The sequence below is a fragment of the Mus caroli genome, chromosome 7, assembly GCF_900094665.2.
Source record: "Mus caroli chromosome 7, CAROLI_EIJ_v1.1, whole genome shotgun sequence".
Taxonomy (NCBI): domain Eukaryota; kingdom Metazoa; phylum Chordata; class Mammalia; order Rodentia; family Muridae; genus Mus; species Mus caroli.
In genome coordinates this window covers 34558532-34575855 of record NC_034576.1, presented here as the reverse complement: position 1 = coordinate 34575855, position 17324 = coordinate 34558532, and the positions used below count along the sequence as shown (strand labels likewise).

At 48.6% G+C, this 17324-nt stretch overlaps 3 protein-coding genes across 4 annotated transcripts in view; 1 reads left to right on the top strand and 2 right to left on the bottom strand.

Moving 5' to 3' along the window:
- The window catches only part of Cep89 (centrosomal protein 89), a 45486-nt gene extending 43565 nt beyond the window's left edge, over positions 1–1921 (bottom strand). For both annotated transcript variants that reach the window (XR_003837243.1, XM_021167138.2), the window contains exons 1-2: positions 1768–1921; positions 892–998 (exon numbers count right to left, since the gene is read on the bottom strand). Coding sequence is in view for 1 of the 2 variants with exons in the window: in XM_021167138.2 (XP_021022797.1) it covers positions 892–998; positions 1768–1806 (146 nt within the window). In the remaining variant the exon portion in view is untranslated. The remainder of the gene's footprint in view (positions 1–891; positions 999–1767) is intronic.
- Positions 1922–2154: 233 nt separating this feature from the next.
- Positions 2155–6808, top strand: Faap24 (FA core complex associated protein 24). Its single transcript, XM_021168302.1, has 4 exons — positions 2155–2767; positions 3604–3743; positions 3854–4006; positions 6009–6808. The coding sequence occupies exons 1-4, from the start codon at positions 2662–2664 to the stop codon at positions 6273–6275; spliced, it is 666 nt and encodes a 221-aa protein (XP_021023961.1). The 5' UTR covers positions 2155–2661; the 3' UTR covers positions 6276–6808.
- Positions 6809–6858: 50 nt separating this feature from the next.
- The window catches only part of Rhpn2 (rhophilin Rho GTPase binding protein 2), a 59170-nt gene continuing 48704 nt past the window's right edge, over positions 6859–17324 (bottom strand). Inside the window, exons 12-15 of the mRNA XM_021167232.1 lie at positions 14971–15047; positions 14215–14361; positions 13711–13866; positions 6859–8399 (exon numbers count right to left, since the gene is read on the bottom strand). Coding sequence (XP_021022891.1) covers positions 8139–8399; positions 13711–13866; positions 14215–14361; positions 14971–15047 — 641 coding nt within the window. The 3' untranslated portion in view covers positions 6859–8138. The remainder of the gene's footprint in view (positions 8400–13710; positions 13867–14214; positions 14362–14970; positions 15048–17324) is intronic.

Below are 17324 nucleotides of genomic sequence, written 5' to 3'. Positions count from 1 at the left end.
TGACTGCTCTTCTGAAGGTCCCGAGTTCAAATCCCAGCAACCACATGGTAGCTCACAACCATCTGTAATGAGATCTGATGCCCTCTTCTGGGGTGTCTGAAGACAGCTACGGTGTACTCACATATAATAAATAAATAAATTCCCAGCAACCACATGGTGGCTCACAACCATCTGTAATGGGATCTGATGCCCTCTTCTGGTGTGTCTGAAGACAGCTACGGTGTACTTACATATAAATAAAATAAATCTTTAAAAAAAAAAAAAAAAAGAATGAATGAAAAGAGAGTTGGCTGTCTACTACACTGAACACTTGGTGGTTAGGAACACTCCTAACCACCACTCCTGGCAGGGGATACGTTCACTCTTTTTAACACAAAGTAGTAGTAGTTGTTGTTGGGTTTGTTTGTTTGTTTGTTTGTTTGTTAAGGCAGAATTGTATCTAGAAAGAAATGTTTGTGCAGTTTTCCTAAGAGTACTGATAACCTAGATGGACACTAAGCTGAGACGTAGAGCACATGTTTAGCATGCACAGGCCCTGGCTTCCACTCCCAGGAAGAAAAGAGGAAGGAAGGAAGGAAGGAAGGAAGGAAGGAAGGAAGGAAGGAAGGAAGGACAGAAGGATTAATTTAAACTTGGTGCTTCATATTTAATAGGCACCAACTGCACCCAATCCTGAAATCTGAGATCTTCCATTGAAGGTACCACACCCCAGACAAGTCCACTGATGCTCAGAGAAGCCACATTAGTGCATCGCAGAGCAGAGGTAACCACAGAGCGTATTAGTCTAGCCCTCTACTTGTGGCCTTTTGGCTAGTGTGATCAGTTCCAGGGTTCAGGACTTGATGGTCAAGCATGGGGGTGACCCTCGGTGCTGCTCATCTTGGGACTTACCTGGGCCTCTCTGGAGAAGGGTTTGGGCTCCGAGGAGGGGGTGTGCGAGGCACCGCTGGCTTCGGAGCAATGCTGGCTGCGGGGAGGAAGCCATGGATGATGTGGTTCTGCACAAATGAAACCCAAGGCAGGTCACCGGGAGGAGAAGATCACCTGGCTCCTGGGCCACCATCACCTCCCAAGCGGAGGCCACATTAGGGATCCGGCCCCACAAGAGTCTCTTTACACACACACACACACCTGCCGCTGTTCCCAATCCCCATTGGTGAGGCAAGGGCACACCATCATGGCTGTCCTTTTCATTCACACCTTCCTGCTCACGGCAGCTTTCCTGACCGATTTCAATTGTCAACTGAACTGGGTTAATCTACACCTACCGTGTTATGAAGCACACCTTTGGGTGTCTGTGGGAGGGCTTTTCCAGAGAGGATTAACTAAGTGAGCTGGGCTAATATACCCTAAATATGAAGGGAATCAACTCATGGGGGAGTTTTCTCCAAGACAGGAGTGAACTCCCGGCTAAGAGGAGAATCCTGTCAGGGAGGCCAAGATTCCTGTCTGTGGCAGGCTCTGGACCTGAAGAGTTCTTTGGAACACGAAGTCTGGGCTTCTGGAATTTAATGCTCCCTGATAGCGATCCCGCCTCGCTCCTCCCTCAGGCTTTAAAACCTGCACATGAAGGCAGGAGAGATGGCTCAGTGGTTAAGAGCATGGTCTGCTCTTCCAGAGGTCCTGAGTTCAAATCCCAGCAAACACATGTTGTCTCACAACCATCTGTAATGGGATCTGACACCTTCTCTTGCTATGCTGATAGATGATCACTCATATAAATAAAATTTTTTTTTAAACTGCACTCGAAGGCCTGGAATTACTCACGAACTGGCTCCGGCGGTTCCTGCGGAAGCTGAGGAGCATCCTGGCTGAGAGCTGAGGGCTGCAGGCTGAGCTGCCAGGCGCAGAACTAGCTGGAAGATAGCCCCGCAGCCGCACAGCTCCTCACAGCCTAGCTCCCGCGGACCCCCGACTTTAAAACAAGCATGTCTCACATTGGCTCTGTTTTGAGTCTCAGCCTATCAGAGACAATTTTACTGCCACCCGTTGCTCTTGACAACCCAGCAAGGCGTCATTCAAATTCCAGCCGGAGAGGAAGCAAGCTGAGCCTTCCGTTCGATTATTGGCTAAAGTAGACGCCAATCTTTTACCTACCACCCAATAAAACGCTGGCCAGGGCGGTCAGAATTTTAAAGAGGGCTCCCGGGCCGTGGGAACCCGGAAGTGGCAGGGCCTCAGGTGAGGTCCACGGAGATTCTAGACCCCGGCGCAGTGAGCTTCCCTGCCTTTGTAGCCCTAGACAGGGACCGAATAGAAGGACAGGGACCGAATAGAAGAGCCACCGTAAGCGTCCTGTTAGGAGCACCAGAGCTAAGGGAGGTGCTTACAAAGAGGGACGGAGTCACTCAAACAGAAGTCTTCTGGTTTTAGCTCGGGGTAGTGGCGCCCGGCTGTCATTTTAGCACTTGGACTGCTGAGTTCAAGTCCAGCTTGAGCTAGTAGTCAACTATCAGTACAGAGCCAAGCGTGATAAGAAGACCCAGTCTTACTTTGAAAATAAATAATTTCTTGAATTCAGACTTCGGTTGAAGTAGCTCAGTGCCTGAAAATCCACTCTACAGATCCTGTCAAAGAGGTCCCGACTTCGTGTAGAACTGTGTGCAACAGCGCCTGCTCTAGTGAGACATTGCATTTTCCTCATTTAGACCAAAATCACGGATGGAAAGGAACCCCCCTGATGGTACCGGTCCGGTCCACGTGCCACTAGGGCATATTGTGGCTAATGAAAAATGGCGCGGGTCCCAACTGGCTCAGGAGATGCAAGGTCAGTGAGCTGTCTTCTGTCATACCCCTTCCTTCCCAGCACGTTAAAAGAGGGAGAGAAATGCTGGGTATGGTGATGTTCCTTTGCAATCCCAGCACTCCTGAGACTGAAGTAGGAGAATCATTGCGTTAGAGACCAGCCTGGGCTACATAGCAAGTTCAAGGCCAGCTTGGGCTATGAGAGTTTGTCTCAAAATAATTACATAGACTAAAATAAAAGGAGACTGGAGAGAGAGCTCCGTGGTTAAGAGGACTGGCTGGTCTTACAGAGGATCATGGTTTAATTCCGAGCACCCACATGGTGGCTCAAGGGATCAGACTCCTCCCTCTTCTGGCCTTTGGGGGCACTAGGCTTGCACATGTGCACAGACATATGCGAGCCAAACCTACATAGAAATCTTTGGGTTTTATTAATTTTATTAAAAAGGAGGCTTAGGACAGGTAGTGGTGGGTCACACCTTTAATCCCAGCACTTGGGAGGCAGAGACAGCAGGATCTCTGAGTTCAAGGCTAGCCTCATCTACAGAGTGAGTTCAAGAATAACCAGGGCTACACAGAGAAACCCTGTCTCAAACCAACAAAAAGCGGGGTGGGGCCTAGAGATGGCTAGATCCCCATCTGTCTTCACTGAGCTGCTCATTATTGCCAATTCCAGAGGATTTGATGCCCTCTCATGGCCTCTCAGGGTACCTTCATGCACGAACACACACACACACACACACACACACACACACACACATTTTAAAAAATGAATCTTCACACAAAAAGTACATTTTAACTGTTGCTGCCTTGTTAACCTGGAATTTCTAAAAACTCATTTTCTTGTCTGTTTTTTAGGAAAAGTTAGACTCATTTTTGAGGAGGGCCTGGCATCAGCAGATTTTTACCTGTCTAGCAAATCATGCATTCTCTATGTCACTGAAGCAGATTTGGTGGCCGGACATGGCTACAGAAAGAGACTTGCTCGCTTTAGAAATGTAAGTACCGAGGTGCTAAAATCTAGCATCCCCTCTCATCAACCGTCCCAAGCGCTGAGTGATAGCTTTCTGAACGGTGTTACCAGAGCTGTGTTCTTCTCTTTTTGAAGTCCTCACATCTTCAAGGGATCATAATAGTTGAGAAGACCCAGATGAGTGAACAGTACTTCCCAGCAGTCCAGAAGTTTACTGTACTAGACCTTGGGATGGTGCTGCTTCCAGTGGCCAGCCAGTCGGAAGCATCCTGCCTCATTATCCACTTGGTAAGTACCAGACTTCTCCTTTATAATATCCAGAAGATGCTCAATTTACCCCAGATCCGGACTTACCAAAGCTGCCTTTATTATAGTGGTGTTGGTTTCTCAAAAAAAAAAAATTTTTAATTTTGTTTTGTTTTCTTTTTCTTTCTTTGATTTTTCAAGACAGGGTTTCTCTGTGTAGCCCTGGCTGTCCTGGAACTCACTTTGTAGACCAGGTTGGCCTGGAACTCACAGAAATCCTCCTATCCTTAACTCCCAAGTGCTGGGATTAAAGATGTGCACCTAACTTCAAAATAAACTTTGACACAGGGTCTCATGTAGTTGAGATTGCAGGCGCGCGTCACCACACGGGGCCTTAGGCAGTGCCGGAGGTTGAACTCAGTACTTACTGCATGCAAAGGCAAACACTCTGCCAGCCAGTGACACCTCCGTCCGGTTTACTGAAACTTTTGCACTTAGGACTTAAAAGTGTGTACCGAAGGCTGTCAGTCAGAGCTCTGGTTTTGGCCTCCAGGCTGCACTGATGCCATCACCATTATCCTGCATTTGTACTGGGCAAGATGGCACCGGGCCACTTTGTCCCATTCGCAGGAGCTGCTGTTTAAGTAGCAGCCTTTCTTGGTTTGTTTATGCATCCACCCCCCCCCACCCCCCGCCTCGACCCACACTGTCCTTGAACTCCTCCTGATCCTCCTGCTTCTGCTTCCCAGGTCCTGGGGATCACAAGCATTTCCGAGACTATGCCTAAGCTTCAGCACTCCTGTGTATAGGCTGCATGCATTGATCTCTTTACAACAAATAAACAAACTAAAACAAACAAACAAACAAAACACCCTGAGGCTGGGGGATGGCCCAGTGGTTAAAACACCTCCTACACAAGAATTGAGGACCTGAGTGTGACACCCCACCCCATCTGAAAATGCTGGACAGGACAACACATACCTGTAATTCTACCCCTAGAGAGAGACAGGCAGATGTCTGTGGCTTGCTAGCCAGCCAGCTGAGCCTGATCAGCCAGCTACAGGCAAAGGAGAGACCCTGTTTCAAACCACGTGGTGCATGGAGACCGAGGGACACGCAAGGTTGACCTCTGGTCTCCATAAGCATGCAAACGATGCTGGCTTCCTTTCCTTTTCCCTGTTCCTGAGTTTTCCAGCTGTTTGCTCTTCATACTTTACTAGGGAGCCTGTTTGCCTTTAGATCCCAGCCTCACTGTGTAGTTAGGGTGGCTTGGCACTTTGTAGCCCAGGCTGACTTCTAACTTGCAGTGCTTCCTGAGTACCGGGAGTGTAGGTGCTATGCCATGCCCACTGCTCCTGGGAAACGTTTTAAAATCAGTGGCATGGGCTGGCAAGCTGTGCAGAAGGTAAAGGCACTTGCCACCTGGGGCTCTGAGTTCAATCCCTGGAGCTCATATGGTGGAAAAAGAGAGTCTCTTCCCACAAATTGTCTTCTGACCTCTACATGCATGCTGCGGCACCACGACAAACCCCAATAGAAATTCACAAAAGTCAAATCAATAAAATACATAAATTAGTGTTGGGAGGCAAGATCATGGAACATGCCTACAAGCCCCTGAGAGCCAGGAGGATCATAACTTTGAGGCTATCCTGGGCTACACTATTTATATATAAACTGAATGACATGGAACAACTGTCTTAAGGGGCTAGGGACGTGACACAGTAAACAAGACACACAGATATGGGGGGGCCAGAGCTCGTGTAAAAAGCCCGCTGGGGAGGTGAAGACAGCAAGATCCTTGGAGTTCACTGGCCTTTCTACCTTGTGGAGCTCTGGGTTTAGTAAGAAAGACCCCCCCCCTCTCCAAATAAGGTGGAGAGTAATAGAGGAAGACACCCAGTGACCACCTCTGGCCCCCACACCCAGCCATGCACACGTGCACTGCATGTGCACATACATAAACTACACACTTTTTTTTTTTAAATAAAAACTACCTGTCCACCAGAGGGCGCTCACATCCTTTTCCTTTAATTTTCCCATTCAGGTTCAAGAGCAAACCAGAGAGCCCAGCAAGAACCCTTTCCTCAGGAAAAAGCGCTCCATGCTCTCCGAGCTCTCCCTTGTTCAAACTGTGCAGCAGATCCCAGGGGTTGGGAAAGTTAAGGCCCCCCTTCTGCTCCAGAAGTTTCCGAGCATCCAGCAACTGAGCAACGCTTCTGTCCAAGAACTGGAGGAGGTCGTGGGGCCCGCGGCAGCACAGCAAATCCACACCTTCTTCACCCAGCCTAAGCGACAGCAGCCCTGCAGCTGACTCTGCCTTCAGACTTCAAACTACAGCGTCTGGTTTTCATATTTAAAAAGAAGGAAAAGTTCTCCTGTCAATGGCAATGGGCTAAAGACAAGGAGAGGACCGATGAGGCTCACAGTCACCCTGCCTCGGTGTCTGTCTGGGCAGCCACCTGGTGGGGCTTGGGGGTCGCAGGCGGCACTGGCCACTTTCTGCTAAGATGAAGAGGGTCCCCACAGGGATCATCCAGAGACTCATTCTCAGCAGCAGCCAGCTGGAGCCGATTTGTACAAGACTCTTTGCCCTGCTTCTGTCACTGAGAGGCCCTGTGAGGGTCCAGCGCTGAGTAGGGAGTGTCCCCGTTAACCAGTGTCAGGGCCACAGCTCAGGTCTTCTCCACACTCGTCAGGTACCTGTGCTATGGAGTTTCTGCCGGAGTCAACAAACGCCTTTCCTCCCTCATAACCCCTTCCTCCCTAATCAACACAAGAAAACGATGCTGTGCTTTGGATGACGTGGAAGAAATAATTAGGATGAAATAAAAGCAAAAAAAAAAAAAAAAAAAAAAAAAAAAAAAAAAAAAAAAAAAGAAAAGAAAAAAGAAAAATTAACTCAAACAATGAACATGACTTTATTTAAATATTTATACAAACAGAGCCCCAGGGATTGCGGGCACACTTTCCTTAAGGCATTTGCGTTCTTCCAGATATTGCACAATAGAAAAATATTTAAAACCTTGTTACTTTACTAACTAAGATCCACAGGCTATATCCTTAAACTTATCACTTAAACTGTGTCAACCGTGACTCTGTCACAGTGTCATCCAACCTATAGCCCCAAAGTCAAGTTGGTAGATACATCTTACAAAGTCAAGTAGCGGTTTCAACTTGAGTAAGTTTGCGTCTTTACCTTGTAAACTGCGAAACTACTACTTAAACCAAGACTCTTAAAAGTACATCGTTACATACCTCCTACTTTAAACAAAAAGAGCGACGCTTTGAGTATCAAACAGCATATTATCTACCCTGTAGACGGCATCCCCTAACACTGCCATTGCGTTAGCTACTGGTCAGTATGATATAGCTGGGGGGGCTGATTCTGGAGCAAGGAAAGACAAAATTGGCACTAGACTTGATCTGGGAAAGAACAGTCAAAATTATGCAGGAATGACAGAAGATGTACCATTTCATCTCGTGAATTCCCAAGTACTTAAAGCAGCCTGTTTCGGTTTTGTTCGTTTGAGACAGGGTTTCTCTGTGTAGCCCCAGCTGTCCTGGAACTCACTATGTCGACCAGGCTGGCCTCAAACTCCCAGAAATCTTCCAAGCAGCCTGGTTTTAGTTAACACCTCTAACATGCCTCCACTCAAGAGTCACTTGAACTGAAGAAATCACTATTATACAAATCTAAACACACAGATATAGTACCAAAGTAGGTGGTCCCAATTCATCCCTCACGGTGCCTGAATATCATAATCACAGCCATGAAAAACAGCAATAGCAGCTGCTGAGTGGTGGTGGCACACACCTTAATCCCAGCACTTGGGAGGCAGAGGCAGGTGGATCTCAAAGTTCGAGGCCAGCCTGGTCCACAGGGCAACTTCAAAGGCAGGCAGGGCTACACAGAAAATTGTCTTGGAAAACAAAAAAAACAGCTAAAATATTCAGGCTCTTCTATGCCCTACTTTATAGAATAAATAACTGCAGCAATGTGAAAATCCCCATACGGCTGGGTTTCTCACCAATTTCTAGAGGTCTCTTTTTCATGTTCACAATAAGCACATCAAAGTTTACAGTCTGAGAAAATGGGGTTGGAAAACAGTCCATCACGGCACGGGCGGTTAGACAGCTGTGGCGACCTCGGCGTGACCTGTTCTGGCTCCTCCCTTCAGTACAGAGAGCTGTCAGAGTTGAGCAGGCTGAAGGGAGTCGGGAGTTTCTTCTTGTTTTGCGACCTTGCCAGGCCAACCTCGGGGAGGCACAGCGTGCTGGCCGACTTCTGTCTGTTTTTACTGGTGCCCCAACTCAAGAAGGAGAGCTTTTTTGAGATCTTCTTGGTTTTGTCAGCTTTGTCATCATCGTCCATGGACAGGCATATCATGGAGTAAGTCTTCTGCATCCCCACAGAGTAAGTGGCACACTTATTATGCTGTTCATGGGGAAAGAAGAAGAAACGTGTGAGGCATGACTAGACAGTAATGATGGGCAAATCTGAGACCCAGGATGGTCCAGGTGGAGTTGGGGAGGAAGGAGGAGGAGGAGGAGAACTTCAAGACCAGTCTTGGCTACTCAGTGAGTTGGAGGCCAGCCTGAGTCACAGCAGATGTTTACTAAGAACCCAAAAGTTGGAGGCTCACCCTGTACACTGACAGCATCCTTTTTGAAGGAAGGGTGACAGAGGGTCATCGAGATGGCCCAGTGGGTAAAGGTGCTTGCTACAAAGCCTGGTGACCTGAATCCCATCCTCTGAACCTACCTGATAGAAAGTCATCCTGTGACCTCTGCATGCACACTACGGTACGTTCTCACACACACAAACACACACACACACACATCAGGTTGATAGAAATCTAAACCTTGGATGGCTTATAGGATTATGCCCTGAAAAGCCAGGTCAGAAGGAGAATGGCTCAGTAGATAAAGCACCCATGTGTGGAAGGAGAGAACTGACTCCTACACGTTGTCTCCTGACCACAGAACACACGCCCAGCAAATCAAACTAAGAACTCTGAAAAACAGGCAGGGGCAGTGTGTGCTACACATCTTCTCACTCCGGATGCTGGGGGAGGGGGGGGATCGTGAGCTGTTTGATTTTTAAGACAGGGAACCATAAAGGAAGGTGATTCCCTTTGTGTGCTAGCTGCTTTTATGTCAACTTGACCTAGGCTAGAGTCTTTAGAGAAGAAGGAACCTCTGTTTGAGAAAATAATCTCCGTAAGATCAGGCCGTAGGCAAGCCTATAGGGCATTGATGGGGAAGAGCCCAGCCCAGTGTGGGTGCTGCAATCCCTGGTCTGATGGCCCTGAGGTCTATAAGAAAGCAGGCTGAGGCGGCCAAGGGGAGCAAGCCAGTAAGCAGCGCCCCTCCGTGGCCTCTGCATCAGCTCCTGCCTTCAGGTTCCTGCCCTGTCTAAGTTCCTGTCTTGACTTCCTTTGATGATAAACAGAGCTGTGAACCAAATCAAGCCTTCCCTCCCCAGGTCTCTTTGGTCCTGGCATTTGAGTTGCATCTCCTTTGCCCTCACAGCTTTTGATGATGAACCGTAATATGGAAGTGTAGACCAAATGAATCCCTTCCTATCCAAGTTGCTTTTTGGTCCTGGTGTTTTATTTCAGCCATAGTAACCTTAGCTAGGACACCTTAGAATCTGGTAATTTTGGGTCAAGACTCCCTTTCAGAGACTCCAACAGGGGCATGCGATCATGAAAAACAATGAAACCAAATTCTCCAGCCAGATTCCAGGACTCTGAGCATCTCCAACCCTCCACCTGCTTTGAATCTGCCTTCTACCACGATAATGGCTTCCTCACAAACACTGTCAGGTTTTTTTCCTCCCTCCTCTGGCAGGATGTCAGCTCCAGTTCCACCGCACTGCACGCCACCCTGCCTCCCCTACCACCATCCTTCAAACAGCTTGTTTACAGCTTGAGCCTATTTCCCAAACTGACTGGCTTCCCTGACCCCCTGACCTTTGACCTGGCATGCCAGTCTTCCCCTGGTCCCACCAGCCCTTTGGTCCTAGATGGTTCTTATAATCCTCTCTGCTCACCTCCAACTATTCAACACATATTCCACCAGAGAGCCTTGCCCTATGAGCAACAGCGATGGCCTCAAAGAATGGGCCCCCACGCTGCCTGGATTCCACGCCCCCTCCTCCAGGTACCAGCCCACACCCTGCATTCCTGCCTCACAGCCATTCTCAGCAGACTCAGCTCGCTCTGCTATCCATGCATGTCCACACGCACACACCCACACATTCTTTGAGAAGTTTCGATGACCCTCTCCCTTCCCAGGACCACTCCAGGGTCTGCCCCCTTCCTGGGTCTTCCCTTCTCTCCCTCTGCTGCTTCTTCTGTTGTTTGTACATGGTGGGCTCCCTGCCTTAGTCCCCAAGCCTTCCTGCCCCCTGCCCGAGACTTTCAGGGCACTTTCTGGAAACCATGGTCTAACTGAAAACCTACTGCCAAGGACACCGAGGCCCAGAGAGTGTATTAACCAGCTGAAGCCGCACAGCTTGTTGACAGTCGGGGCCTGATTCCAGCTCTACATGCCAAAGCATGGATTCTTTCCACGGTGTTAGTAGTCTCCAAATGTGCTCTGGGGAGGAGTAGGATTCCCACTATTCAAAACAAAGAGTAGCAGGTAAATGATCCGGATGGAAACAGCCCTTCGCTTGTTCTCACTGCTTTGATTGATGTTTTTCCATCACTGGGAAGGAACGGAGGACATGCTAAGCAAGCGTTATATTCTGAGCCATACGTCCAGCATTCGCCATTTAGGTTCGTTTTGCAGGAGAGTCATTCAGGAGCTGGAGAGAAGGCTCAGTGGCTAAGAGCACCTGCTGCTCTCCCAGAGGACCCGAGCTCAGTTCCCAGCACCCACGTCAGAAGGCACACAACTAGCTGTAACTCCAACTGCAAGAGACCTGCCACTTCTGGCACCTAGCACCTGCACTCGCTCACGTATGCATACATACCCACACTCAGACACACACCTACCTGTAGTTAGAATTAATAATCAGAAACCTTTTAAGAGCAAACAGTGGCCAAGTGTCATTATCTGAAGTCTTCATTGGCTACAAAGAATGATCATAACAATCATGGGTATAGAGCTAGTGAGATAGCTCAGTGGTTAAGAATGGCTCCTCTTCCAGAGGTCCCGAGTTCAATTCCCAGCAACCACATGGTGGCTCCCAACCATCTATAAAGGGTCTGATACCATCTGTACCATCTGGCATGTAGGTGTGCGTGCAGACTGAGCACTCCTATATTTAAAAAGTACATAAATAAATATTAGAAAAATCATCGGTGTCATTATCACACCTATTACATAAACAAATGGCTGTGTCCGGTTGCATGGGCTTTTCCTATACCAACTCATCATGGCCCACTAAGATCCTAGGATAAAATTCCTATTTCCCCACTATCTTGAGCTTCAGAGCTATTTTTTTTTAAGATTTTATTTATTATTATACATAAGTACACTGTAGCTGTTGTCAGGTGCACCAGAAGAGGGTGTCAGATCTTATTTTGGGTGGTTGTGAACCACCATGTGGTTGCTGGGATTTGAACTCAGGACCTTCAGAAGAGCAGTCAGTGCTCTTACCCGCTGAGCCATCTCGCCAGCCCCCCAGAGCTATTCTTGAACTCACCCAAGGTCCAAGATTGGTTAAGGCCAGAACTCAAATCCAGCCAGACTGTGTGCTGAGCAACTTTTAAAACCATGCCCTGTTGGCCTGGCTCAAAAGCAGGGCAGCAAGAGTGAGAAGTAAACCTTTTAATCAGTCACGGGGGCACAGCAAGCTCTGTGGAGTGCAGACTCCTGGCAGCGTTCAAGACCACGCACAGCAGTCTGCTTAACCCCTTCTCAGACAAACGTCTGTTCCTGGCCGTCACTTGTTTGCCTGTCTGGGAACACCATGGAGGAGCTGGAGAGAAGGCTCAGTGTTCCGCAGTGTTCGCAGCCCACAGCGCTCTCCTTGGCTATGGAAACTTTGTTACTGTTGCCTAGCAGGCAGAAACTGACGTTCCCAGGTGAGCCTTGAAGGTCGTATCTGCCCATCTACCAAGACGTGGGGGACAAACAAGCCAGTTCTGGCTGCCACGCCTTCCCCATCATGATGAACAGTGTTGTCCCCTGGAGCCATGAGCCATGACAAACCTCTCCTGAGTTGTTTACTTCTGTGTCCTTACTTCAGTCACAAGGACATGAACTTAACTAATACAGCTCTTAAATGCTGCATATGATCACACACACACACACACACACACACACACACACACACATTCACTCACACTCATGTGAGCACATGCGGACAGTCTACACCGCTTGGCCAGATATCCCTATCCAGGCAGCAGATATCCTTCTAAAACAAACACTGGACTATGTCAGCACCCTCTGTGAAGACTGACTGGCTTCCAATCTCCACCCCTGTCAACAAGCCCCGCCCCACTTCCTGTAATCCACTGTGGTCATGGCATGACTGCTTAAAGGGCTTCCTCTGTTCCTCTGGCACAGTCTGTGCTCCTGCTGGTGCCAACCTCAGCACACCCTTACTTTCTTTCTTTCTTTTAAACAATTATTGTTATTTTATGTGCATGAATGTCTGCAAGGTCCAAGGTGGCCAGAAGAGGGCGCCAGATAGAACGTTGAGCTGCGCCGTGGGTGCTTGAGACTGAACCTGGGTCTTCTGCAAGAGCAGCAAGAGATCATAGCTGCTGAGCCCTCCCTCCCCCAGCACACTTCTTCCTTCTTGCCACTCACACCCGAGTTCAAGCTCCGTCAGCCTTGTACCCACTGCTGGACACTGGAGAACACTGGTCTTCTTTTCAAAACCACACCTATGCTTTGCTTTTTGTGCAAGTCTGGGGAGAAACCCTGGGCCCCTGGAAGCTTCGGCTTCCTGCTCTACCCCATGGTCTCTCCTACCATGATGCCATCCACCTTACCACATAGCCAGAGCAATGGGGCTACTAGATCTGGACTTTCAACCTCCTACATTGTGAGCTGAATAAACCCCTTTGTTTCATAAGCTGTTTGCCTCAGGTCTCTCGTTACAGTAATGAAAAGCTGACTACCATAGAACACAAGCTAAGGCTCAGAGTATTGTGAAAGAAAGTTGTTACGGTGTGAACCGTCTAAGGCACGTTGTTAAGTGTGGCCAAGTGCAGAAGAGAATTGACATTTTGATGTCACCTCCTTTCCCTGGGCAAACACTCAAAGGCTCTAACTTCACACATGAACTTACAAAAGCACCACTTTCCCAGATCTCACTGGAAATGACTGTCACGGTCCCTTAGCCCTTCTGTATAAACCAACCATCTGTCTGTCTGTCTGTCTGCCTGTCGTCCCTTCCTCCCCACCCCCATCAGGCTAGCACAGGGTCTCACAGCGTATCCCAGGCTGGCGTGGTCCTCACCATCCCGGGTGATAGAATCCCAGGTACATCATATGCTCAGCTTTACCTGAACCCTTTTTATATAGCATTACCCTGTGATTACACAGAATTTCATCAGAAAAACCAGTGGGCTAATTAGTCTGAGATTAAAAAGTAGAGTTTTCAGGTCATCTCTTTGACCCAGGACAAGTGTCTCCCAGGATGCTGAGCAGAAGAGACCATGGGATGGCTTCAGATGCCTCTGCCATACTGTACAAGTGGGAGACAGGGGTGCTGACAACCCCAAGGGCCATCCAATAACCTCCCCCACTCGTTATTCGCCACCAGGGGTGCTTGCGCTCACCATGGATGATGTGGAGTCCAGGAGGCTCACGACCTTCATCTCAACCTCTTCTCCCCCAAAGCTCTTCAGCAACTTCATAACCTCACTCACTGTCAGCCACTTGCAATCCACGCCTTGAATGGAAACAATATAATCTCCTTCCTTGGCCCCTGCAAGCTAAAAAGAAACGTTGGCATAAATGTCAGAGATTAGTCATTACATTCTAAAATGTGTCTCCAGACTTATGGTGCAAGCAGGCACTGCTGTAAGTCTGTCCTTTGATTTTTGTTTTTGTTGTTTCTGGGGGTTTTCTTGGTGGTGCATCCATATGCTAATTAAGTGCTCCAGCACTGAGCCTTACATAAAGTTTACTACAAGAAATAAAAATTCATCTGAGGGGTGGGGGTGGGTATGAAGCATCCAGGAGGTCTTTCACTTAGAGTCAGACCTTAGACATGGCGAAACCCCAATGTCCAGGCCGCTGTCCCCGACTCCTCCCTGTCCCCTGTTGGTCCTCCCACTTACCGAAGCAGAGCAGTGAGGATCCAGGAAGTGTACCTGGACTGGGGTGTTCCCTCGTAAGGTGAACCCCAAGTCCCCTTCCTCCACTGTGAAGTAAATGCCCCGAGGAGGTGACCATCTCTTGCTGGCCGAAAACACAGACAGGGGACCCTTGGGAAGAGAGGGCGATGAGGTGACGCTTTAGAGGCCGGATTGCTATGCAGCCTAGGTTGGGCTCAAACACATGGATTCAAGGGACAACACTCCTGCCTCGGTTCTCCAACCAGCTCCATTGTGCCTAATGTCACATGGGGGCAGTGTGTGCTGGTGCAATCAGATAAGAACAATATTTACACCGTTTCTAACATATCCAGGATATTGGAAATAAGATTATCTTATAGACATTCATTCATATTCTATTACTGGGGCTTTGCACATGTTAGGCAAGAGCATTGTAACTAAATTATGCCCCTAAAACCTACTAATAATCTTAATAAGGCCAGGCATGGTGACACAGGCCTTTAATGCCAGCACTCAGGAGGCAGAGGAAAGAGGATCTATGAGTTCAAGGCCAGCCTGGGCTACATAGCGAGTTGAAGACATCCAGGGCGACACAGAGAAACAGTCTCAAAACAAAACAAAACAAAACAGAAAAAACAACAATAACAAAAAACAACCAAAACAAAACAAACAAGAGAAAACAAGACAAAATAATAAAATAAATTCAGTAAAAAGGTCCAAACCCCTTGGTGTAGTTTATGAAATAAGTGGCCGACGTACCAGCTTCTGGAAGAAGTCTGTCACTGTCACTTTGGAGAAGTCGGGGAAGGTTATTTTGACCTCTCGCTCAGTTTTTGCTAGAAAAGAAGGTTAGAATTAGGGTAAGTGTGTGTGTCACAGGAAGTCATTCCCGAAAACTCGGGTTTCAGGCCTCCCTCCAAAGTCACTAACAGAGTCCCCTTGGCTTAAACACATAGTGGTGTAGATAGCAAGCCCCTTAGACCTGGCCCAGGGAGGCCACACTTTTCGCTGGGACATTCCTATGAGCCTTAAACCAATTAGAGCAGGGACAGAGAAGACTAGACACAACCCTACCTTCCAGGAGCTTGTTCATAAGCAGCAGTTCTCAACCTTCCCAAAGCTGCCACCCCTTTAATACAGTTCCTTATGTTGTGGTGACCCCAAACATTAAATTATTTTGGTTGCTACTTTATATATCTAATCTTGTTACTGCTATTGACTCATAAAGAAAATATCTGTTTCCCAATGTTCTTAGGTGACCCCTGTGAAAGGATTGTTTGACCCCAAAGTGGTCATGGCCCACAGGTTGAGAACTGCTGTTCTAGTCGCCAAAGCAGACTCTCTTCATTCACACAGTAACCCCTCAAGGCCTTAAGGGTATTAACAGGATGCCGCTAGAGTGGTAAAGCTACCTTGTGAGCCACTGTTCTTCATTCTGCCATGGAGTCTAAGTCACTCCCTCCTGGGCAGAGGGGAGTACTGCATTTGAGTGGAATCCTTGAGAAACATTTGTACTTCCACCAGATGTGGGGTCACCTGGGACAACAACTTGAATCCCTAAGCATTTCCTCCTTGCCTGCATTTTGTCCTTGCTGGAAATCAAAAATGCAGGGCCTCACAAAGGAGGAAGTGCACAGAGCCACACCCCCAGACCCTCATTGGAGGAGTCTAGGCAGGGGCTCTACGAGCCACACCCCCAGACTCTCATTGGAGGAGCCTAGGCAGGGGCTCTACCACTGAGCCACGCCCCCAGACTCTCATTGGAGGAGTCTAGGCAGGGGCTCTACCACTAAGCCACACCCCCAGACCCTCATTGGGGGAGTCTAGGCAGGGGCATTACTACTGAGCCACACCTGCAGAACTCTAAAACACCTTGCCACTGAGCCACACCCCAAGTGCTTCCTCATCTCTGACACAGGTAATATTAACAGGCCATCTGCAGTGCTAATACAGATGGCGGTACTGAGGCTGGCAGACCTCAGATGCTAATACTGATAGAGAAGAGCCCAGGAGTCCAGCTGGAAGAGGTCTCTCTAGGACCAGAACAGAGGTGTCAGAAACAGGGAGGGTGAGATATGCTATAATTTATTTATTTATTTATTTATTTATTTTATTCATTCTCTCATCCAGTTTCTGGTTCATAACTCCTTCCCCACAGCAGGCTAGAGAAACTAATGCTCTGCCCTCCTAGGCCATCCTAAAAGCTCTAATCTCTCTATTTAGGATCTGGCCACAGAAAAATCTAACAGATGCTTGTCTGACAGCAGGTCATGAGATCTGTCCATTCCAAAGGGACCTGCCCCATCCCTTGGAGCGGGGAATGATTCGGAGGCTCCTACATGACCAGTAAGAACTGGTTTTTCCTCTATATCCTCAGGAGGGTCCAGAGTCAGTTGGATTACCCTCCATTTCCCAACTCTAATTTCTAAAAAAAAAAAAAAAAAAAAATCTCACTGTAGCTAGTGAAGTCCTGCTGCAGAGACATTTCCCAGCACAGCAGTAACTGTCTAGGACACATCAACACTGCAGGAAGTGACACCTGGGAGATGTTCAGAAATGTTGGGGCCACAAAAAAAGGGAGAGAGCAAGGCCAGAAGTAGAAACAGGTACACATTTGGCTTCCAAGTTAGGGAGGCAGAAGAGAAAGAAGACAGCTAGTGTAGTCTCGGTGGAATATGCAGGTCTCAGACCAACAAGTAAGGCTCCAGGGCATTTCTACAAGAGTGAGATCTCTAAAGCCCAGAGCAGCCCTGAGACCCATGAGGAGGGCTATACCTAAACTAAATCAGAGAAAGCAGAGCCTAGGAAAAGGCGGGAAGGTGGGCTGGGCAGGAAGATCAGCAGAGGGCAGAGCGAAGCAAACTTAGGAATACAAAACAAGACCAGGAGAGAAGGAAACCTAATGCACAGAAGAGGAGGCGGGGACTGAGCGGAGGCGGGGACTGAGCAGAGGCGGGGACTGAGCAGAGGCGGGGACAGAGCAGAGGGCGGGGACTGAGCAGAGGCGGGGACTGAGCGGAGGCGGGGACTGAGCAGAGGGCGGGGACTGAGCGGAGGCGGGGACTGAGCTGAGGCGGGGACTGAGCGGAGGCGGGGACTGAGCAGAGGCGGGG